Source organism: Macrobrachium nipponense, chromosome 44, assembly GCF_015104395.2.
Source record: "Macrobrachium nipponense isolate FS-2020 chromosome 44, ASM1510439v2, whole genome shotgun sequence".
Taxonomy (NCBI): domain Eukaryota; kingdom Metazoa; phylum Arthropoda; class Malacostraca; order Decapoda; family Palaemonidae; genus Macrobrachium; species Macrobrachium nipponense.
This window is the reverse complement of record NC_087221.1, coordinates 8,084,535-8,108,815: the sequence shown is the minus strand read 5'-3', so window position 1 is coordinate 8,108,815 and position 24,281 is coordinate 8,084,535. Positions and strand designations below refer to the sequence as shown.

Genomic DNA, 24,281 nt, shown 5'->3' with positions numbered 1-24,281 from the left:
AAGTTTTTCTCTCTCTAAAACCATCGCTCGGTTATCCTTCTTGAACAGTTGTGACATGCTTGTTAGTTGCAGCTTTTTTCACTCATTTTTTTTAAGTCACTTGACGATACCTTTAAAAGTGTACCGAAACTATTCGCCGATATTAACGCGCGTCGCTCGCCCGGGGGATATTCGCCCTTCGACCCCCTTGGCACACGTGTCATTTCCCTTCCGCAACTTGCGGACGTTCGTATTTTTTCAAGTTGCATTGTGATTAGAGTTCATTTCGGGGGGGAAAAATGTGTAACACGAGGAGACATAGCTGAAGAAAAAACGGCCCAGATAATATGATTAATGACGGATGCGATGAGAGTTGATTACACTGCTACAAAAATCTAAGTTTGCATAATTTCTTTCGAATTAGTTCCTCTCCTTACTACCACCACCACCACCAACCACCCCCTCCCCCTCTCTCTCTCTCTCTCCTCTCTCTCTCTCTCTCTCTCTCTCTCTCTCTCTCTGTGAAAAACAATTACGTTTAAACTTCTACGGTTTCGCTTTACCAATTTAATTTCTTTTTTCCCCTTAAAAGGTGAAAAATAGTTGGAGGCGATTCGAGAATCACTCATCAAAGTCTTATTCTTCATTGGATATTAACCCTGATTAATTTCGCTGGATTTAATCTATATTGATTAATGAGAAGGAAGAGCAGGAGTGTGGGGGGGGGGGGGGGGGGGGGGATAGCTGGAGAGGGAAGAAAGGGAATGGAGGAGAGGATACAGAATAAAGAATTAAAAAGTGAGAATAAGAGATTGAGCAGAAGAGGATGATTCTGAAATGATTTAGTGGCTGCAAGTTAAAGAATAATGAAAACAAAATTCCCACGCTCACACCTTTATATAAATACGTATCTATACTCTATATATATATATAATATATATATATATATATATATATATATATATATATATATATATATATAAATATATATATATATATATTTATATTATTCAGTATTCATATTAAACAAGCCCACAGGGTCCGTTAACCTGAAGTTCAAGCTTCCAAAGAATTATGGTGTTCATTAGGAAGAAGTAAGAGGAAGTAAAGGGAAATGTAAAAAAAAAGTAATAAATTAATAAATGTATTAAAATGAAAGAAAACAGTATTGTATCTTCGGTTGAACTTCCGAAGTTCCGATTGCACGGCATCCTCTGGGAAACTTTTACACAGTCCAGTGATGTGAGGAATAAAGGAACCTCTGGAATTGAGAAGTTCGACAAGGAGGCACATTTTTTTTTTTTTTTTTTTACTCTCGGCAGATAAAGGGGAATCAGATCAATGGTTGAAAATATTGTTATATGTATTTATTTTTATATATATATATATATATATATATATATATATATATTATATATATTTTTTAATATATATGTGTGTGTGTGTGTATGTATGTATGTATGTATGTATGTATGTATGTATGTATGTATGATGTATGTATGTATGTATATGTAACTGAAACACGAAAATATCCAGGAAGGAAAGAGAAACGATGGAGTACTGCAAGGGCTTTCGATGTTCTTGTCTTTGACTCAGCAGACAAGAAGTCGAAAGGCCTTGCAGAAGTCCATTGTTTCTCTTTCCTTCGTGGATCTTGTCTATATATATATATATATATATATATAATATATATATATATATATATATATATTAGTATGTATGTATTTATGCAAATCTATGTGTGACTCGTCGCGCATGCAGAGGCAAATTGAGTAGCTTACCAGCAGCCCTGAGCAGCTCCTTGGCGTTGGGTTCGTACTGCGAGAGGCGTTTCAGTTTCTCTGTGAGTTCTTCCTCCAGGCGACGTCGCGCCCTCTTCTCCTTCTTCAGCTTCCGCAGGTACAACACTGAAGACGAGGAAGAGAAGAATGATGAATGAAACAGAAAAAAGTGATTATTCCCGGCTTTCTATGTCTCCAGCTTTGCTAACTATTTTTTTCGTGGTTTTGTTCCTTTTGAGCGAACACTTATAGCGCTCCAGTTTCAGTAGTTCATGGCTTTATGGTTTAATCTTTGTTAAATATAATCAATCCGTGTCCTCTCTCTCTTGTACAGCAAAGAATGAGAGGAACAAAGGCATTATTAATTGCGCATGAGGAATCTATATTATTCTGGCTTGACTTGTTTTCAGCAAATACCTACAAGGCAATAAACATTGCTACTTCCAGGTTTGTGAGTATTCCCAAGTTACTCGCTAACCATTCCCTCTTAATTTCCTCAATCTTACTCATTTACAGAAAAGAAATTGAAGGTAAAATACCTCTAAAAAAATGTACTAAGATGTCTTTCAACTTACATTTTACTTTTTCGTCTTCTACCAACTGTTTCTCAAGGCGCTCTCTCATCTCCTTTTGGCGCAAGAACTCCAGCCGAAGGTGCTCTGTCGGATAACAAGGAGGATTAGAGGAAACGGGATTATTTGTATCAGGAAAGTTGGGCTTTTCGGGATGCAACTAATGTTGGAATAACCCGTCCTCCTCTTACTGCAGGGCCAACGAATTCAAGTAAATTCTATCCTGCGCCATATTATGCTTGGTACTTTTTCTATTAAAAGGGAAAAGATGATGAAAATTTTATATAAGATCTTCGAAATATTTTATATTCCAGAAGTCAATAAAAATATCTCTGGTACAGTTACAAGTTTTTTGTATATTGCTCGAATGAACACCATCATGTACTACTTATGTTCCAAATAAACAAACACAAAAAGAAAACTTGTATACATACTGAGGTATTTCTATCATTTAAAAAAAATAGGAAGAAAAAGTGTATTAAAAAACAAAAGAAAACAAAAATTCGAAAATATCCTAATAAAAGGAATATGATGAGAACGTAGTGTTAATGAACGACCCTTTTTATCCCTCAGTTGCTTCCTCCCCTTGTTGGAAAGTTCACTTCCCTCTTTTCGTCCCCCCCCCCCCCCCCCCAACCTGTCTCTCTCTCTTTCTCTCTCTCTCTCATCTTCTTTACTCACCTCTTCACCTAATTCATTCTCTCATCAGCCTCTCCACTTTCTTCTTCTCTCATTTTTAAATCGTTTCCTTCTCTTCCATTCTCTCCCCCCCTACCCCCACTCCTCCCAGTGCTCTCGTTTCCTCCGTAATTCCTCATCTTTCTCTTCTTCACTTATGAACTGAATAATTAAATCATGACTTGCGACTACTCTGACTAGGTTTTTTATTCGTTACATAGAACTATAGTAGATTCACATCACCCGTGCATCTGATGTCTAGGCCTTACGACGCTCCTGATTGGCTGTTGATAAGCCAATGACAGGGCTGGAAACTCTCAGTCTCTCTCGAGAGTTCACATAGGCAGGATGTATTTTCAAAAGACAGTCAGTCAAGAGCGTCGTAAGGAACTGGCCAAGACATCAGATGCACGGGTGATGTGAATCTACTATAGTAATTAACTGCTTTCCACCATGGATGGTCATTGTGGTTGTGTTGCCAATCTACAGACACTGATTTCATCATCCAGTCACTCTACATCACTCTACATCATTCTACGAGGTATTAGTAAACAGCGCGTCAATAGCTACTACCTTCGCAAATATAACCACACTTTAATTCATTAGAATTTTAAATCCAGTTGATTTATCTCGTACTTTCTCTCAATCCGAAAATCAACTTGCATCACATTTTTCTCACATATCCAGTTTTAAAGCTCACTTTAAGGGTCTCCTTTGAAACTATAATTAATCAAGTCATTATTAAAATCGACAAAGCTGCAACCTAGTCGGAAAAGCAAAATGCTACAAGAAAAAGGGCCTCTATGAGGAAAACAGTCCCGTACGTGAAATAAATGCCAAAGTAAAGAGTAAATCATGAAAGGAAAATATCTACGAAAGAACATCAGGGATCATGTCAACAAGAAACATAAGAGAACATCGGAAAGTCATCAACTGGGAAAGTGGGACTCAAGTCAGCCTCAAGACTCGAGACTCAGGTCCTTCCTTCTTACCTTTTTCTCTCACCCACTGCTTCTCCTCGTGCCTTACACTTTCGGCCGCCACCTTCAGGAGGTTCTGGATGTTGCCGAGGAGGTTTTCTAAAGAGGAGAGAGGTGGATGAGGCCCTGTGGGAGTTACCTCGCCTCCGCCCATGCTCAGCCCAGCTAACCCACTCAAGCCTGTGCGGACAAAGTTCTTCAAGCTTTAATTTCTCTCTTATTCTTTCGAACTTAAGCTTAAAGGTATTGTTTGGGTGTATAATACAGTGTCCTTTTAAATAAGTATTCGTGTATAACTAGTTACTGAAATTGGCGTGTTATATCTAAATGAAGTCTGTATATATATGTATAATATATACATATATATATATATACATATATATATAGATATATATATTATATATATATATATATAGTATCTATATAATATATATATATATATCTATATATATATACCTGATTAGAGAGCGAGAGAGCGCCGAGAAAGAGAGACGAGAGAGAGAGAGAGAGAGAGAGAGAGAGAGAGAGAGAGTGTTACATCCATGTATACAGATATGACATATCAGTTTAAGTATTTACTGGAGTGTATTCATTAATGGCCAAACTGAATAAAGAACATCTGAGAGAAAATGCAGGGCTGGGAGTCCCAAGCCCGATCCACGTACCAGCAGGAAGTCGGTCTTCCCCAGCAGGCAAGAGAGCAGAGCTTTGTGAGGTGGTGGGCGTGGCGGCCACGCTGCTACTGCCGCTGCTGCTACTGCTGATGCTGCCCAGGAGGAGGCTGCTGACGCCCTCGCCTAACACGCCCATGGCCCCTCCCGAACTACTGGTGATGATGCTGCTTGTGGTACTGTTGTTATTGTTGTTGTTGTTGTTGTTGGCGGATGAGGTTAGAATGTTGTTGTTGTTGTTAAAGTGCAAAGAAGGGCGATCTTGGTAGTCGAAGTCGTCCCTGTCGCTCAGATCTGTGGAAGAAAAAGATTGAGTTTTGAATTCCAGTCGGCTTTGTCAGCGATGTCAGTCCGCTCTACTCAATGGTTTTGGGTTCCCAGATTTAAACAATTGGTTCCCTATATACCTATGCTTTGAATTCCTTTACGGGTTCTTAGCATCGCAAAATCCAGTGTAATATTCTTCGTACTTCGGTCTTTGGAGATGTAAGATGCAGTCTCATATCTCGTCAGTTTTCTTAGAATTTCACTTGTGGGTAGTGAGACAAATAATAATAATATAATAGTAATAATAATATCTAAAAATAATAATAATAATAATTAATAATAATTATAATTAATAATTAATATAATAATAATATTATTATTATTATTATTATTATTATTATTATTATTATTAACTAAGCAAAAAAAAAATCTTATCCACCCAAAAGTTCAAAAGATTGTACTTTACAAAAAGCATCTTTAATTAAAGCAACAAGGAGATCTGGAACGAGTAGGGTATAAGTCAGAGTAGGTTTGGAAGGAGGGGGAGATGGGGGGAGGGGCGTCAGGAGAGGGGCGGGGAGGGGAAGGTAAGAACCTCCGGGTGGCGACAAACTGGCCCGTGTTTGGAGCAGTCAAACATCACTTGCCGACCAGAGAACAAAACTCATTACACTCTGCAAATACAAAACTTCAAACAGCCATGTTAAAAGACTGGCTGTATGAATGCAGAGAATTATTATTTGACTTGGACTTGTGCAATGCAGTGAAACAGGACTTAATCAACAGACAAAAGCCCGGTGGACGGACAAACGCCTGTGTTTGGTCTCTCTCTCTCTCTCTCTCTCTGTCTCTCTCTCTCTCTCTGCGTGTCGGACATTCCTTCGATTACTTCCGTTAAACTCTATGATCTTCACCATTCTTTCCAAACTAAATTATGAATGGTGAAGTTGAAGCGGCATTGCCGCATCATCTATCGCATCTAGTGATCTAATTGACGAATTGATTCCTTATTTCCTCTTACCGTTTTTGTCGTCTATATCGTCGGCATCGGAGAGGCCGTCGTCTTTGTCGTCGCGGTCGTCCCTGTCGTCCCTGGGCGTAGGGGCGTCACTGAGGTCGTCGCGGGAGTCGCTCTTGCCGCTCAGGTTGAGGACGTCTGTCTCGCCATATCCTGCGGGGGGAACATATTTCATTTCATCTATAGCTTCAGCTGAGGAGTGCGAGAATAAAACCAGTCGCCACTACGTGACATCAACAGGGCGATAGTGAATACTATGTTCAACAGAAAGGAGCAGAATAGCACTGAAATATAAATCATGGGAAAGTTTAGCTTTGCTTAAGAATGAGCAAATAAATCTAGTCGCTCAGACTTGATGGATGTTGGGAAGTGCTTGGGAATATCCCTTCCAGAGAAAAACAAAACAAAGCAGAGAACAGCGTCAATGAAGCCTGGCAGAGTAAAACCAGTTGCCCAGAAGCGAAAGAACAGGTAGGAGGGTTTCATTTTCAAGAAATCAGGGGTGGGGGGTGGGGGGGGACCAGAACGTGAAAGAAAACAAGCTAAGAAAAGGGCAAACCAGTCTGATGATTTATTATCCTTCCTGCAAAGAAAAAGGCCAATTTTTCAAAGGCTCACAAATAGGTTAGGTTAGGTTCTGCCGAGTTAGGTTACTTTGGTAGTTTGCCCCTTGATAAAGATGTACTATCATTCATTCAAGCAATGATTCTTTTTGCATTATATCTTTTTTTTTCGAATGGAAAAATGTACAATATTCATTTCCTTCTTTAAAATTTTCGAAAGACCATGTCAAGACTTTCGAAAGGTAATATAAGGTAGCAACTACGCATTAAGACTAGCAAATGTACTTGAGATGCAGTCGTTCCCTATTGATCAATCTGTTTATAGATCGTTTCATTTTGTACTTTATTTGACCATTTTCGGTTTGCCGAATATGGGTCAGTTTGCAGATAACCGTTCATGTTCCTAAATTTATATAATATATATAAATGTGTGTGTGTTTGTATGTGTGGGCGTGTGTATGTATGTACGTATGTATGAATGTATGTATGTGTGTGTTCCCGTACTTACACAGCCATTTATAGACGTCAAAACTTACAAATATACACATACAGCTAAGATACGGGTATATGAAAAATTCGGTAGTTCATGATAACATTGTGTGGCTGAACAAACAGCACGATTCGTGAATGAGCTGTTCACGTCCTCAGATACTTAATATTCCTGTCGCAGTCACGTTTCCGGCCACACCCTCCGGCTTCGTCAAGCAGTCATAGGACTCGGCAAAATCAATCAGCCTTCACCATGACGGTAAAGAACCATTTGTAAACTTGCGTCTACCATCCTTTGTCGGAGTTTTATCAATATGAAACTTACAATACAATTCTAGCCTTCTTCGTAGGCAATATAATTGTGAAGAGGTGATGAGAAGAATTTTGTATTAAAATAAGTGTTTATGAATAAGGTGCGTTTTCTTTACCACAGGCTAATAATAAAACATGTTCTGTGAGTCTTGCTTGATTTATACAGTCTGCTGAGTACCTGATTTTCCGGTATTTGGAGTTGCTAAGTAAATAATCAATAAAAATGAAGTTCGCGGGAAGAATTTGAAATGAATTCTGTTCTTATTAAATCGAACGTGATAACTTTACCGATTGCAACAATATGTTCCCATCAAAATTTGTCTTTCCTTTTCTTTTCTTTCCTGGGACCGACGGGATGGACTTCGCTTTAAAGTCCTTTTTAAGACAATCAATGATTATGATTTCTAGATTTCCACTTCGTCATCCGTCCCTTTGCTTCCCGTTCTGCCAATACCTGTCATGACGTCATCAAGATACATTTGTTCAGTATAAAGATAGACCCCTTCCAGTATTATTCTCAGCTTTTGTAAACTGCACTGATAAGCATTACATTAAAATAATAAAGCTTGTTCTCTTTTACTGGAATCGCTTTAAGTACTGAACGCTTTGCAAATACTCATTTATTGCATTTTCAAGTAGTATTCCTCATGTGAATAATCCAGAAGTTTTTTTTTTTAATCACCATTCATATGATTAAAAGCTCTGCATTTTCCTGTTTTACCATTATACCATTCATTAACGCTTTAGAAACTCCCCTTCCCTGTTTTATTTTAAAGAAGAAATCGCTTTGTGAGCAAATAGAGCTAGTTTCCTCTCCCGTCACTATCATTAAGTAAAATATCAAAATACCACTAACCTCTTAATCCGACCTGCAACGCTACCACGCCTTTCCATAAATTGTTCTTGTTTGCAGAATCTGCGCAGATTTTAGCGTTCATATCGTACAAAACCGGATTGTTTTTGACCATGGCAAAGAATCGCTTACTGTCCGCTTGGTGACTCATGCCTGTGGTGGAGAGGGTCAGAAAAATCAAGTGTACATCACGCACATCAGAATCATCAGACGCAGTTCAAATACGCCAGTTTATATAGGCGCTGGTTAGTAGCCTTTGTGTACCTCGCGAGGGACCCACATTACTCTGTATAAGAACATTAGCCATTAGTACTACCTCGTCACCTAACACAATAATGCATTTGCACCAAATTCCCCGTTTTTTACGTGAAAAGGAAGAAAAACTTTTGCCGATGCTTTTGGAAACTTATTTCAAGTGAAAACCTCCTAGTATTAACAAAACACGAATTGTTCAGGCGCATGCTAAATTCGACATTTTATTCAAAAGCGATGGTTTATATCTTTGATTTCCCGTCCAATCCTTTTAAGAAATAACGGAGAGCTAAGAAATGCATCATGGGATTGTGTGAAACTATAAGGTACATTTACGTTTCCCTAATTTGTGTTAGATTGCCCACTTAAGTCTCTCTCTCAAATAATATACATATGTGTAAAGCCTGGGCATGTGTATATATATATATATATATATATATATATTATATATATATATGATATATATATGATATATATAATATATATGATATACATATATATATAATAAACATATATATATGTATATATATAATAATATATATATATATCTATTATAGTATATATAAGGTATTTATATACATATATATATATTATATATATATATATTTATATGTCCACATTAATTAGACTCCCGATTCCAAGCAATTACTTTTCCGTAAGACTGATTGACAGTAAATAATATGTTTGTTGAACGTGACGTATGTTGTGAGATGTTCAGTATTATAAACTTATGGATTCGTGAAAAGGGATTTCCCTAACCAATGCAAACAGTTGCTCGATTTGACGGCCTTTCACCCTTCGAATCTTATCTATTGGAGCAACACAATGATCTACTGTGGCTCTGTCGGAGTTATCTGAATTCATTTTGGAAATACGCGGAAAGTACGTCGAGTGATTTGATTAAGTTACTTGAACTAGACTTAAAGTGGCCGAAATTTATCTATGAAATGGAGACACAGCAGCAAATTTTAACGTTGCCACAAAACTGTTCAGAAACTTAAATTTCTGCGTATGAGAATTCGGCGCTTTCGTACATTTGCTGGTCTTTGTTGAAAGCTTGAAGGGTTAGGGGCACTTGAAGGATACATGGAGGATACATCAAGGATACGTGGATAGCATGCACAATGTTGTAAACATGTATGAAGCATTCAAGGATTGTCAATCTGCAATGCTTTACTTTGACTTCTTTCTTCATTCGTTTAGCTAACATGAAAACAAATGGACTAAACAAAGGTAGAACCAAAAATAAACAAACGAAAAGATCACTCACCATTTGTTTTGTGTGGGGACATCGGTCGGTCTACGGCCTCCTCCCTCTCCAGACCCAAGACTCGGTCTGCGCGGTTTCGGTCTTCTCGTATCCTGCACAAAAGAAACAAGAAGACGATGGAGATGATCATGAAAAATTGTCGTTTTTGCAAAAGCTACACGAAGCAATTAGGCTCCACTTTGAACTATTGGTCCCGGTCATTTATTACTGTGACCCGGGCCATCTTTCAAAATCAGCGTCGCCCAAATATTTTATGAATAGAAATATTTCTTTGCTCGCGCAATCAGTCAGGGCAAGAAAAATCAATATGGGAGGAAGAACCAAGGGAGGTGTATGGACATATCAATTAGAAAGAACAATAAATGCAACCCCGTTTTTTTTTCTTTTTTTAAGAACGCGGCAACACACACACACACACACACACACACACACACACACAGACATGCAAACATAAACCGGCGGAATCCAATGTTGTTCAAATATGAATTCTCAAAAGGGGTTTTCAAGGGGTAACTATTGTCAAGCCAGGCAAGTTCAATAGACACTAATGTTAACACGACATCTGAGAGAGAGAGAGAGAGAGAGAGAGAGAGAGAGAGAGAGAGAGAGAGAGACTCGGTCGCATTTTAAATAATTCATCAGATTAGTTTTGGAGATCAAAGTGAAGCCGCTTCCCGTCCCCTGCCAAGGACTGGAGCCCTTCCACAATATAATCTGTTTTTTAAATGTTCCCTCTTAGCCTTTGTAGAGAGAGAGAGAGAGAGAGAGAGAGAAGAGACTGTGTATATCACCTTAATACAATACCTTGCAAGAACGGAAAGGCTGGCTTTCAGGAACAAAATAATGCCAACAGAGAAGTTGTACTACCTAATGCTCGGAAGAAATCATGACGTGCACATAAAACTGGCTTTTGGAGTGATTTACAACTTCAATTAAAGTAAGATGGAGCTTAATTGCCACAGCTTATTTTTCTGCGTGTTTTCCTTTGCGACAAAGGGAAGGAGGCCTTTGTCCATGCAGTGAAACAAAAAGAATGAAGAAAAACAATATCTCTGTGTTTGCTCGTCTGCTGCTGTCCATTATAACTTAGTTTATATTTACATTAAAGGACGTTTTATCCCCCTCGATGCGTGCAACCCTCTGGTAACCCTGCGGAAAGTATTCGAAAGGTAGGCTCCACATATATAGGGCACTTTCAATCCCAAGTCTACAGAAGGTATTTTAAACTCAGGGTCCTCGCGGGGAATAGCAGTGTCATTGGTCTCGAGTGACCAAGAGCAATGGTGGAGCTAAAGGGATTCAACAACGTCAGGTATGGTGTGTGTGTGTGTGTGGTATAAATATATATATATATATATATAATATATATATATATATATATATATATATTATATATATATATATATATAGCAAATAACTGATGAGAAACTGGATGCCATTCTGTCCTTACTGTTCTTTTGGGAATTTTAGCCAACCACCTTCTCAAGATTCCTGATAGTGGGTGATGCCACATGTGCCGTGAGTTGTCTGTTCGCCTGTCTTGTCTATCTCTCTTGTCTGTTTGTCTTTTCTCGATACAATATGCAGCAGAGAGAGTTTCACGTCAGTCGGGTAGCGCTAGAAACCAATTTTGTTTTGGCCATGTGTCATTCCTCGAATGAAAAGTTGACAGCCATGATGGGTAACGCGTCAAGCCACGCAATACTCGCTGCGAATGGATTTACCCCCATCAATCTTGACATTTTTATTCTGTGTTATTTTTCTTTTTTTGCCACGACCCTCCAAGATTTGTAAGCGAGGGTTCCCCACAAATTTTCTTAACAAATTCCTCAGGGCAAGGTTGAAATGGGACGGACGGTCCCTCCTCCTCCTCCCTCGACCTTCTGGGGAGAGAGTGCTTGAAGGCTCAAGCAGGCAACCAACAAACGTTTATTGTCGGACCCCGGAGAGAGAAGCGCAAACAAAGCTCCCCTACCCTTTAGAATATCGAATACATACAATAAAATACGGGCGAAATTGATTAGGAAATGCTGTATTAAATTGTTAAACAATTAAGCATGTCGGTTTGTGTACCCAAGACGGAGTGTTGAGAGAGACAAGTATAATGGACTGTGTATCATGATAGACACCGCCCGCTCACTTCCGGAGGGTCGCCCCATTGTTTCTCGTTCGCTTCGTGTTTATCTTCGCTTTGTACACATCTATAAAAACACCGAACACTTCGATTGCATCACTCCGCCGAAGGAGAGAGGGACAGGCGCACGTCCCAACCATCATACGTCCTAATGGATAATGAATTCAGAATAAACAACACCGCCGAGTACTACCTGAATATTTAATTAAGGTGGAACACCTGTGGGATACTCTCGAGGGAGGCGCCTTTTATTTCTCTCCCTTCCGCTCTCTCTTCTTTGCAACGGCGTAACGAGAGCCTTGACCTGTCCAGGAGAGGTATAGGCACCATAACGGTTTGTGCTCTATGCAGTGCATGCAGCTAGGAAAATCGCTATTTTTTTAAACAATAATGTGCAATTATTTCCTTAGAGTGAAAAATGATTCACTCATGAGTGACTTTGCTTGTATGCTTGCACACAATTATGAAACTATGGGAGGTATATATAAATATATATATATATATATATAGTATATATATATATAGTATATATATATATATTTTATTTTTCATATACACTATATGTACAAATAGAAATATCTTTGTATAAACATATGTATATAAGTATACACACATTATATATAAGTATATATATATCTATATATATATATATATATATTATATATATATATATATATATATATATATATATATATATATATATGATATAATGTGTGTGTACTTATATACATATGTTTATGCAAGGATACTTTTATTTGTACATATATGTGCGTATGAGAATATATATATATATATCTAATATATATAATATATATATATATATATGTATATATATATGTATATGTATATATATATATATATATATATATATATATATATATATATATATATATATATATATATATATATATATCATGCATAGACAATGTACACTTTACATTAAGGATGCATATTATGAAGGAAACGCAATATATTCCAGTTTCTGTTTAGGCAAGAATTGTGGAATTTTTAGATTTATTGTGTTTAGGAACTAATAGGAATAGGAAATATATCAGTCTGTAAGTATAACCACGTTTCTTTGTGAAGCCTTATCAAAGCCTAGACTAGCAGAATAATTTCTTCGACCAGGCAAGAAAAATTCACTATCCAGACTAACTTTAGTCAAATATTTTTTGCTTACTTTCAATCTCTTCATGTTAGGTGAATATGTAAGTTCCTCGTTGGGAGAGTTCGGGTTCGATTCTCTGCTCTTCCAACGTGAAATCAGAAGAATATTTTTCTGGTGACAGAAAACGGATCCCACAAAAAGCTAGCTGTAGGTCCCGTTGCTAAGTAACCAATTGGTTCTTAGCCACGTAAAAATATCTAATTCTTCGGGTCAGCCCTAGGAGAGCTGTTAACAGCTCAGTGGTCTGGTAAAACCGAGATATACTTGACTTAGTGAATATATACGCAGATGTTTCATATTACCGTACATGAACTCATCTGCTTCATAATGATAAAGTACTTACGCGTATACTCTATGTTAGAGTTTATTTATAAGCATTAGTGTACTATCTCTATTTAATTTCGTGAACTGATGCGTAATATTATATCTGTGCCTGTAATTTCCCATCAACCATTTTCGTATACTTATATGACCCAAATTTCCAAATCCTCATTGTACAGACTTCTGTGATACCCATTTTGTCATTCACAATGTCTTGTAACACCAAGAACACCATTTCCACATTCATCCCTTTCACAACTAAAAAAAAAAAAAACATTCCCAGTGGCCCACATTTTCATAACATTTATTTTCATATCTGCTTGGATACCCTTCATTTCCACATCCACAAGTTTTACACATCATGTCACTCATTTTCACATCCACAAATAGTACCATCCATGTCAGTCGTTTTCACATCCACAAGTACAATCCATGACACATATTTTCACATCCGCAAGTCGTACAGTCCATGTCTCTCATTTCCACATCCACAAGTCGTACAATCCGTAACACTCATTTTCACATCAAAAAGCTTTTGGATATCCTTTCTTTTCACAATCGAAAGTCATATCCAGAAGCGTGAATAAGCGTTATTTTCAAATCTAAAAGTCCTGCAACCACACGATCTTCATTTTCCCATCTAAAAGGCCTCGGATAACCCTCATTTTCACAGCCACAGGATCTACATTTCCATGACCCTCATTTTAGCACCAGCAAGCCCTAAATTTCCATGACCTTCACTTTCAAACCCACAAAGCCTTGGAGAACCCTCATTTCCATACCAACAATGTTCATTTTTCCCCCTCAGAGAGAGAGAGAGAGAGAGAGAGGAGAGAGAGAGAGAGAGAGAGAGAGAGAGAGAGGCGACACAGTCGAGTGGCAGGACTTTCATGACATGCAAACACAAATTTGCTCAGTTGGGTCTCATAAAATAAGGGCTTTGGAGACGACGATAATAATGGTGATAAGCGAATGCGATGCCTGCAATTAACGTTATAATATTACTCATTAACGAAAATAATGGTATCCCCTTCCCCTGAGTGCTGGTGCTGCTGCAGCAGTCTGTCTCTGTCCCTGTTCGATGAATCTCTCTCTCTCTCTCTCTCTCTCTCTCTCTCTCTCTCTCTCTCTCTCTCTCACATGTAATGTAAAAGAAAAAATGGAAGATAAAAATATATTCTCTCTTTCTCTCTCTCTCTCTCTCTCTCTCACATGTAATGTAAAAAAAAATAAAAAATGGAGATAAAAATATTATTTCTCTCTCTCTCTCTCTCTCTCTCTCTCTCTCTCTCTCTCTCTCTCTCTCACATGTAATGTAAAAGAAAAAATGAAAGATAGAAATATATTTTCTCTCTCTCTCTCTCTCTCTCTCTCTCTCTCTCTCTCTCTCTCTCTCTCTCGACCACGCTTACGTAAACTGTTTCACAGATATTATGTAAAACTGGAGTCGCAACGCCTGTGATAATTTACTCCTCCGTTATGTATTAAAAATACAGTCAGGAAAAGGAAGATCGGTTACTCAATATTTTGGAGTTTTACCCGAAAATATAAATGTAAGGGCAGAGAACTTAACTGTCACTAACTAAAACAGTGACGTAGTAAAGCCATGTCAGAAAGACAGGTAGAGGGGAAAGGCAGCAAAAAGGGATCCATTGAAGCTAATTCAAGATTTTGAATGACTGAATAGTCTCCCAATAGAAAAACTGAGGTTTTCAATAAATTACTAAAATTTGGAAACATTACTTCTTAAAATATTCTCCTTAAATATTTGTGCTTGAAATTCTTGTAGAACAGGAACTATCACACGTTCTGAGAGCGCACAGTTCTGGAATATCTTCCTTCACAGAACTGAGTTTTGTAATACCCACCTTCACGAGGCTGAGTTTTCGAATACCCACTTTCGTGAAGGTGATTTCTAGAAATGCCCACTTTCCTAAGGCTTAATTAACGAACATCCAGTTTTCCAAGGGTTGAATTTTCCAATTTTAACTTTCACGGAGTTGAACAATACCCACTTTCCTAGGGTTGAGTTATCGACACACACTTTCACATAGTTGGATTATCGAATACCCACTCTCACAGAGCTGAACTCTGGAATACCCACTCCCACAGAGCTGAACTCTGGAATACCCTCTCTCACAGAGCTGAACTCTGGAATACCCACTTACTGAGCTGAACTTTGGAATACCCACTCTTACAGATGAGCTCTAGAATATCTGCTTTTACAGAGCAAGCTTTCTATGGGTAATAAAACACAGTGGTAGAAATAATTACTTTCATGAAAAAGATTCTGAGCCATCTTTTAGTACGTCTGTAGCATTCCCCGTTAATTCTTCTTAGAGAATCATGATCTGTTTGTTTAAATAATTGGAGACGTAATGATCACAGCTAATCTGGTCTGGCCTGACGAAAGACACTACATGGCAGAGGTTAGAAGGGACACGAAAAATGCCCCAAAATTGGACATGTTCATTTAGGCAGAAATAATAGCCACAAATTTTATCATTGAAGCACATACTTGATTTTTCCTTAAAAGAAGGTTTGCAGGACTTTGGAGATGCAAGGGACGTAAATACCATCATCAGCATTACGTACTCCATCTTCTGTGCTCAATTTACTCTGAGCATACACATTATACCAGTCTACATAAACGATAAACACTATAGGGTTACAAAGTCAAAACAATCCTACAAGCCTAATATGTTCCATTGGATCAGATCACTGTTAACGGTAATACTTACAACAAAAATGATACGACAACAATATCATCAACAGCAACAACAACAACAACAACATCAGCAGCAGCAGCGTCAGCCATGATTACGATAATCCGAGCGACAGCATCTTAACCGCCCAAATCACAACATTTAGGACCAGAAAAACGGAAGGAAGAAAAAGTCGGGGCATTAAAACCTGCATATTCAAAGCTCGAAAAATCTCATACATCACATAATCTCCCGACAATTAAAGCCCAGACGTTTTGCTCAGCGCATAAGAAAAGAAAAAAACGCCGTGAGGAGAAGAAGACGAAGAAAAAAAAGGAAAATTAGACGAGAAAACCTGTGATTAAAGAAAATGTATTTCATCGCAGAGAGAAAATTGCGGGCAGCTAATTACACCAAAAATATCTGTGCCAACCCCGATTCCGTTTCTAAATATATATATATTTTTTCTTTTTATGCACTGGCAATTGTTATCTATAGCGCTGTATATCAATAAAAATAGGCACTTGGTAAGCATGGTCGTGTGAGGGAAGGAGGCGGTTTTGCGCCATAAATCTCAGCAGAACGAGAGAAATGACGCTCGGATACGAGTGTGGAAGCGTGAAGTGTTCAACGCTCGAGGTGGAAGAAGAAGAGTTCGGTCTTCCCGAAGGCGGCGGCAGCTGTAGTGAACTTCGCCTTCTTTCCTCACTTCCTTCCCTCCTTCTTTCTTTCTCCCAAGCGACGCCCTCGAACCTGCAGCTGGGTAATCATGGCTCTAAATGCTCCTCTGTTCCTCTGATTATTACAATGCACCACGATTTAATTGATAGTTCATGATTGAACGCCGGTTGACATGCAATGGTATCCTCACAACGGGCTACTATCCTTCTTCGCAAATGACCGACGGACTCGTCCCTCTGAGGAACAGCAGCAGCAGAAGAAGAAACGCGCGACTTCTGCTTCGCGATACTTAGTTCTTTTCCTTCGTAGTTCCTTTCCTTGGTTCTTCATTCAGCGGGAGCATGTCAGGACTCGCGGCGCTGGCCAAGGCGTTAAAATACGCTAAACAAGCTTTGGTTAATGAGCCCGCCGGTTAAATGGGTATTCTTTAACAGTTGCATTTGTTGGCCCTTGTGCGTGTAATCTGCATTAAAATGGGGCGGCTAAAATAGTCTGACTTTAATGACTCGCACAGAGCGTAATATACAAGCCAAATTACCATTTAGAGGTGGTTTGCCAGTTGTGCGCATGTAGAGAGAGAGAGAGAGAGAGAGAGAGAGAGAGAGAAAACTCCTCTTATGGTAATGCCATCAGCATAATTCTTTTTTTCTCTTTTCATTCCCCACCTTTGTTTCTTTTGCGATTTTTGCTGTTTAAGGGTAAAACGTTCTCCAGTTCTCACAATTGAAATAGATTTTCTACGTTCTTGGATAAGGAGATGCCGTGAAATGCCTTGATAAACGACAAAATAAAAAAATTTAAAGTTAAAAGGATTGGATAAAAATGACTCTCTCTCCTCTCTCTCTCTCTCTCTCTCTCTCTCTCTCTCTCACCTGATACCTTTCCCATGCCAAAGTAGCACAAACACCATACTTGCAAATAAACTTCGGTTGCACGTAATAGCCTCCAGGACACCCTTCCCCCATCCCCACATACACACCCCCCCCCCCCCCCCCCCCAAAACACCCCTCGCCAAAATGGTGCCGTAAATCGAAGCCACTCTTGTACGGTCGTGCGTACTAGGATTTATGTACGTCAGTATACACGTACGAATACATGCATGATGGGCGCGTGTGTGCGTGCAATCCACGTGTAATTGTTACGTGCAAAACAGGGGTTGAGGAGGCGAGGATAGGGAGGGTTTTTAGGCAGGGTCGTGTTTCACACTGACTGCCAATCATCCACACGCCACCACTTCCACTCGGTCCGATTGGTCTGAATGGGAACTAACATATTTCAGACCAATTACGAATCGTCTCTGATTGGTCACGGAGGTTAGCGGATTGAACGAGGGATTTCGCTTCTTTCTCCTTTCGACTATCGCCCCCACCCTCATTCTCTCTCTCTCTCTCTCTCTCTCTCTCTCTCTCTCTGTTGACCAATAAGCAACCTTACTCACACACACACACACCCCTACCAGCCCCCCTCTCTTTATCTCATGTAATGATTTCGTCTATTAGCTATTTCTGTCTGTAAAATAGTTTTTCTTGCAGTATCATTACTTTCTCTCTCTCTTTGTCATTTAATGGTATCTTCTATTAAGTATTTCTGCCAGCACAATAAATGTTTTTATTGCAACATCATTACTCTCTCTCTCTCTCTCTATTTTCGAACTATAGGAACCCCCACCCCCCCTCTCTTCGTGTACGTCTGAATCGCGCCTCCATATTTACCGAAGACTCTTGACCTATCACCTCAGCCCGACTCCTCCCCACGGGCCCCCCCTACCCAACCCAGCAACCCACAGGTGATACGGTGATACACGGATAGGAGGGACCAGGGGTAGGTGGGGGAGATGGAGAACTACGACGATGTCTGGGAGGGTTGGGGGAAGGGGGATGAGTGGAAGGGTGGGGATGGGATGGGGAGGAGGGCTTTTGGTGTTGATAATGTTGCACGAGGGATTTACCTTCGCAAACGTTATTAGATTAGTCAGACCGGTAAGCGGGAACGTTATCCCGGTTGGAGAATTGCAGATGGGATGGGAGTGGATGGGATACGGACGGGGGGAAGGGGGAGGCTGATAGCGATCCGGGCAATGTAACTGGGAAGCTTTACTAGATGGGATTATATGGGGGTGGACCAGTTTTTGGGGAAATGACCGCAATTAGACAATGCGGTTACACGACTCTGTCGTTTTAATCGATCGTAAGCGACGGTCACCGTGTCCTTAATTATTGTTTATATATTTTGACTCACTATATTTTGTCACAGTTAAGGCCTCGACTAAACAGTTTCTTTTCATCCTCTGATTGCTAAATTAAAGATAAAACGCCTGGCCAGAAAATTTCCCATTATTATTATTATTATTATTATTAGTATTATTATTATTATTATTATTATTATTAGTATTATTATTATTATTATTAATATATACCGACCACAATGGCAAAGTGAAGACGTAATAAAGTAACTATTTAACTGAAGTAATATTTTTCAAGTTTAAAACTGATAAATGAATTACGACGTTCTTTATTTAAACTTGATAAGATCAACGGTGATTATAAAATGTACGAATATTTCAACGTTGCAACATATTTTTTCTATGATACTATTAATAATAATAATAATAATAATAATAATAATAATAATAATAATAATAATAATAATAATTCTTTTGAAAAAGGCTAATAATTATATTTTTTTTTCCAAATGCTATATAATGATAATAACTATATCAACAATAATGAAAGATAAATATGCCATATCATAATATTAATTTCTTAAACAAAACAGTGCAGTAGCAGTTAATAATAATAATAATAATAATAACGAATAAAAGCGTAACCAAAGGAATAGGCCACCATAATCTTGCAGCTCCGGTGACTGGGTTAATTATGGCGGCCAGAATCTCGCACCAGATTTACGTTTGACCTTTAATGGAGTAACGACTCACTCATGGCCTAGTGCTTGCATTAAACGGGGCCGTAACGCTCAAGTATTTTTACGAGACAAAATTTAAAGTATGAGCGCGTGTACGCATCTAGTCATAAAAGTTCCGCGCATACATCTTAATATATGAAGTACACACGCACACACACATATAGAACGTCTTTTTGCACGCAATTTTTTTCTACACTTTTACTTGTGTCTTGTTTTGCAAACCGGAAGAATGATAATGTCTTATAACCCTGGTTATCCGTATACGGAACAACCCCATCACAGGGGGGATTTCATATCGTAATTACAATATATAATATATATATATATATATATAATATATATATATAGATATATATAATATATATATTACTTATAATTCTCAACTATTTTCAGGCCATGTTTATATATGACACATGATTGTAAGTCTGACTGTTATTCGATTCGTTGTTGTTTTTAGTTAGCGAACCTAGGATGGAATGACAAGCTCTTGTCAGGACTACATCTCTCTCTCTCTTCATCTCTCTCTCTCTCTCTCCTCTCGATTTTTACAGTTAGTGGAAATGGAATAAAGAATCTATTCCAAAAGGAAGCTTATAAAAAAATTTGGTCATGATCCATTTCTTTGACGAGCAGGTCTGCTGTAGGCCTACTGTTTGCCCGATTCTTATTCTGATGAAAGGGAAATGAAACGAAACCTGATGCTTCCCAAATTCGTAACCATAAGAAAAAAAACGAAAATATCGCAAATCGATTTGCATTCCAATAACTGTGAATCGGAAGAAGGAATATAATTTGTCTTCCCGGGTAGATTTACCCACAGAAATATATCCAAAAACTTATCCTTTTCCCTCTGTACACCTCACTATCCCTTGAGTCCCCGTCCTCATCTATCTCGCCCCCCCCCCCCCCCCCCCCCCCCCCCCCCCCCCCCCCCCCCCCCCCCCCCCCCCCCCCCCCCACACCTCACCTACACTACATCTCTATCCCTTGTATCTCATCGTCCTCCCGGTAGAGGTCGATGCGTTGTGATCAGCGGAGATAAATAATCATAATAATGGGTTATTATACACAATCAAATCATGCACAATACTTTATTACATCAATTAGCTTCTTGCAAACTCACTAATTGCATTCACATCCGTTTCCCGAAATGAAAAATGCAGCATCATAACTGCCTTTATTAAACGTCAAACTCGTATCCCCCAGTTAATGGACCAATGTTACATTCGATACGAGGCGCCGACGCTTTGTCTTTATGCAAACGGAAAACAAAAAGGAGGCGGTCTGGCTCGATTCCCTCTTGAGGCAGACTCCGGCGATTTATTCCTTCTTATCCTTTCTGGACTTTTGTTGGGGGCGGGGAGGGGGGAAGTTGGAAACGGTCTAGAGAAGGAGAGACCCGAAGGTTTCTCGGATGTGGACCGATTCATAATCATAATGATTCTGCAACCGGCCGAACGCGATCATCGTTTTACCGAAGGCTAAAAGGAGAGAAAAACTCACTCGCGATGAGTTCCAATTAACTATGACTTGTGCTTTCATTCGGCCAATAGCACACACACCGACCTGCTCATCTCGACCAATCATTGATCCCATTTGTGAGGATATGGAGTTGCCAAGTTTCAACCGATCATGTCAGAAAGGGTTGAATAAGGAGAGGGGGGTTAGGGAGGGGTTAATCAGGACCAGCGGACCAATCCAGCTGCTGTTGCTGTCCTGCAAGGTAGATTATATATGCAACGGAATATCAATAGATCACACACCATTTAATTCTCCCGGTCGGTTCCCCAGCGCTGCCATTCGTTCAGCTCAGCAACTTCCCCACCATTATTCCCCAACAATAATCACCATCATGAGTCGATGTTCAGTCAGACAAGGTGCCTCAAAACCAAGATTCGATGTTCAGTTAAATAATATGCCACAAAAGCAAGACTCCATGTTTAGTCAAACAAGGTGCCACAAAAGTAAGGAGCTCCAAATTATTTACAAAACATTACAACAAATCCAGAACTACATACATTTTCATCTGGAATGCATTGCTTTTAATGTTACAAAAATTCTTTGTGAAATACTTTAACGAGGCTGTTGTAGTAATTGAAACTACTCTGCTGTAATCATCCACGCTAGATTCATTAGGGTTACAAATTACCGCATTGGATCTGCAGTAAGTTCAAATTCGTGGTGACTCATGTGTACGTTTGAGTATTTTCATGCAATTTTGTGTAAACTGAATTTACTGGAAAGAATATTCAACTAAAATAAGGGATTGCAAAGGGTACAATTAGTCATATCCAATTTGTATTGCTGTTCTGTACCAAATTCTGTATTTAGTATCAAGTCAACGATCTGACAACTTCCTGGGCACTTCGTTGAGTTAAAAGGTGAAAGAAAAAACTTACCCTCCATTATAGAATTAAATATGATCGAGTTATAGCCGAAAGTGACAACTATGTAAGTTACATATTAAAGCCTTCAATATATTATACATATAATATATATATATATATATATATATATATATATATATATATATATATATATATATATATATATATATATATATTTTTTTTTTTCTTTCTTTTTTTCAAAACATCACATTAATCCATAGGTAGCCGTTTGTGGTTATTAATTATGACTTTCATTCTGTACGTTGGAATGTACGCTACACCATTCAGTTGTTATTCGGTGATCGTCATATACGGTCATGTTCAGTTCATCCTCAGACTATATTTAGTCCCAATGTTTCTAAAATTAAGCGGAGAAACGTTTTCAACGGTTATTCTGTAACAAAACCAAACAAGACCAGTGGTTTTATATAAACTATATATTAATTATGTATGCATACATACATACATATACATACACGCACACAAATATTAAGCCGCAAATGTGCGTTTAATATTCAATGCACTGTGGCTCGGAAATAACTTTAACCCAAGGGAAATTAGAATTGTCAAGTGCTTCCTCACCAGTCAGATTCGAACTACCCCTGGTTAAGGAAACGATGACGTACAGGGATCCTTTGGCACTGAGCCAACCAGACGCCAGTTCGAATCCCACTGGTAATGAAGCACTTATCATTTATAATTCCTCTAGGGTGTCAGCTATTTCCGTGGTATAGTGAACTGGAGATTGAGCATTTGCGTGAATATAGAAAAAGGTTGTAGTGAAAGTGACATATATATATATACATATATATATAATATATATATATATATATATATGTGTGTGTGTGTGTGTGTGTGTGTGTGTGTGTGTATATGTGTGTGTATGTGTAATTTAACTTTCAAGCGGGCATGTACCTTCAGGTAAAACACGATACAACTATTGACCGTTAGTATTCTTCCTCATGTACTAGAGCGCTTGAATGTGACTGATTTCATTTGAACATCCATCATAAGATACTGAACGTGTCCGTGCACAAGTACGTATTCTGTCCGCGCTCATTTAGAGTGACATTAAATTGGCTTGTACTTGACTTGGCATTAAATGTTTGTCTTGTTATTTACGGGATGAAACGTGAGATCTTTTTGGATGTGATCTTTTGTCAGCGTGTGACATCTCGACAGAAAGATCAGCAGTGTTTCAAAGCCTTATCATGGTGATTATTAAGCTTTCAACGTCCCGTTCAGCGAACAGCTCTCATTGTCACTGGTCATCTTATTCTTTTATTTCTGTTTTCATTCTTATTTTTCTTCATTCCTTGACCATGAATCACTTCAAAATTTTCACCCTATTCTTATTCTAAGATTCGCAGGATGTCGGTATTGCGTCATTGGTAATTTTTTTGAGCTGGCAAGAGTTCGACCTTAATGAAACCAAATTGTATTTGAATGAAAATCTACGGGAACATTTTTGACGGTTTTCACAAATTGAGATACGACTGTACATGCAAATAATAACATCAGTACATCTTGGATAGATTCTTTCCCGGACTCTGACTTGTGAACAACCTTGTCCCACAGAAAAACGGAATGATTCCCTTTAGTACTTACAAGTTTTAGGACATTCTATTTCATTCTACCTCACAAACTGTGAATACGTCTAAATTTCTGGGAGACATATTTTTTAGTACTATCTTATATCAAATAATTTTCCCCCTTTTTAAGAAACTTTGTACATTTTTTCAGCTTCGTGATCTTGGTAGTCACGACGCCAGATTATCCCGAATCAGTCAATCAACCAAGGAAGGAATTGATTTCGAATATTTTGTCTTTGGAACCCCGATTTGATTTTTGGTGTTTCTGGGTCAGGAGATGATAGCTGTTGGTAAGATACTGTAATTACCATGATAATTTTAAAGTTTTGTGGTGCCTTAAAACTGTAGATACATTTTTAAATAGGGGTTCCATGTCAAATTTTGCCGTTACGTAGTAGGGCAGTGGTTGTTATGTGGGCTAACCCATAAGGAAAACTTATTTCGTAGAATATAAATCTAATCTCTTTCTCATTCTCTCTAGCTCTTACTTTTTCTCTTTCTTATTTGATGCATTATATATCTGAGCTTCTGTAGATGTACAGAGCATTATTAATTATGTCCATAAAGAAATGGAACTGGGTGAATGAAAGAGAAAGAAAGTGTGTAATATATTATTAACGTTTCTGTCGGTGTTTAAAAGAGATTTCCTTGCCGCCCCCCGGCCCCTTCCTCCTCAAAAAATAATT

The 24,281-nt window shown here is 38.5% G+C and overlaps 1 protein-coding gene across 8 annotated transcripts in view; it reads right to left on the bottom strand.

Moving 5' to 3' along the window:
* The window catches only part of LOC135204019 (dachshund homolog 2-like), a 183,555-nt gene that overhangs the window by 24,805 nt on the left and 134,469 nt on the right, over positions 1 to 24,281 (bottom strand). For 7 of the 8 annotated variants that reach the window (XM_064233954.1, XM_064233947.1, XM_064233949.1 and 4 more), the window contains 7 exons: positions 9,686 to 9,777; positions 8,167 to 8,316; positions 5,950 to 6,099; positions 4,656 to 4,955; positions 4,003 to 4,170; positions 2,336 to 2,419; positions 1,761 to 1,886 (listed from right to left, as the gene is read on the bottom strand). In XM_064233954.1, the coding sequence (XP_064090024.1) occupies positions 1,761 to 1,886; positions 2,336 to 2,419; positions 4,003 to 4,170; positions 4,656 to 4,955; positions 5,950 to 6,099; positions 8,167 to 8,316; positions 9,686 to 9,777 (1,070 nt within the window). The remainder of the gene's footprint in view (positions 1 to 1,760; positions 1,887 to 2,335; positions 2,420 to 4,002; positions 4,171 to 4,655; positions 4,956 to 5,949; positions 6,100 to 8,166; positions 8,317 to 9,685; positions 9,778 to 24,281) is intronic. The other variant, XM_064233953.1, reaches the window with a different exon arrangement.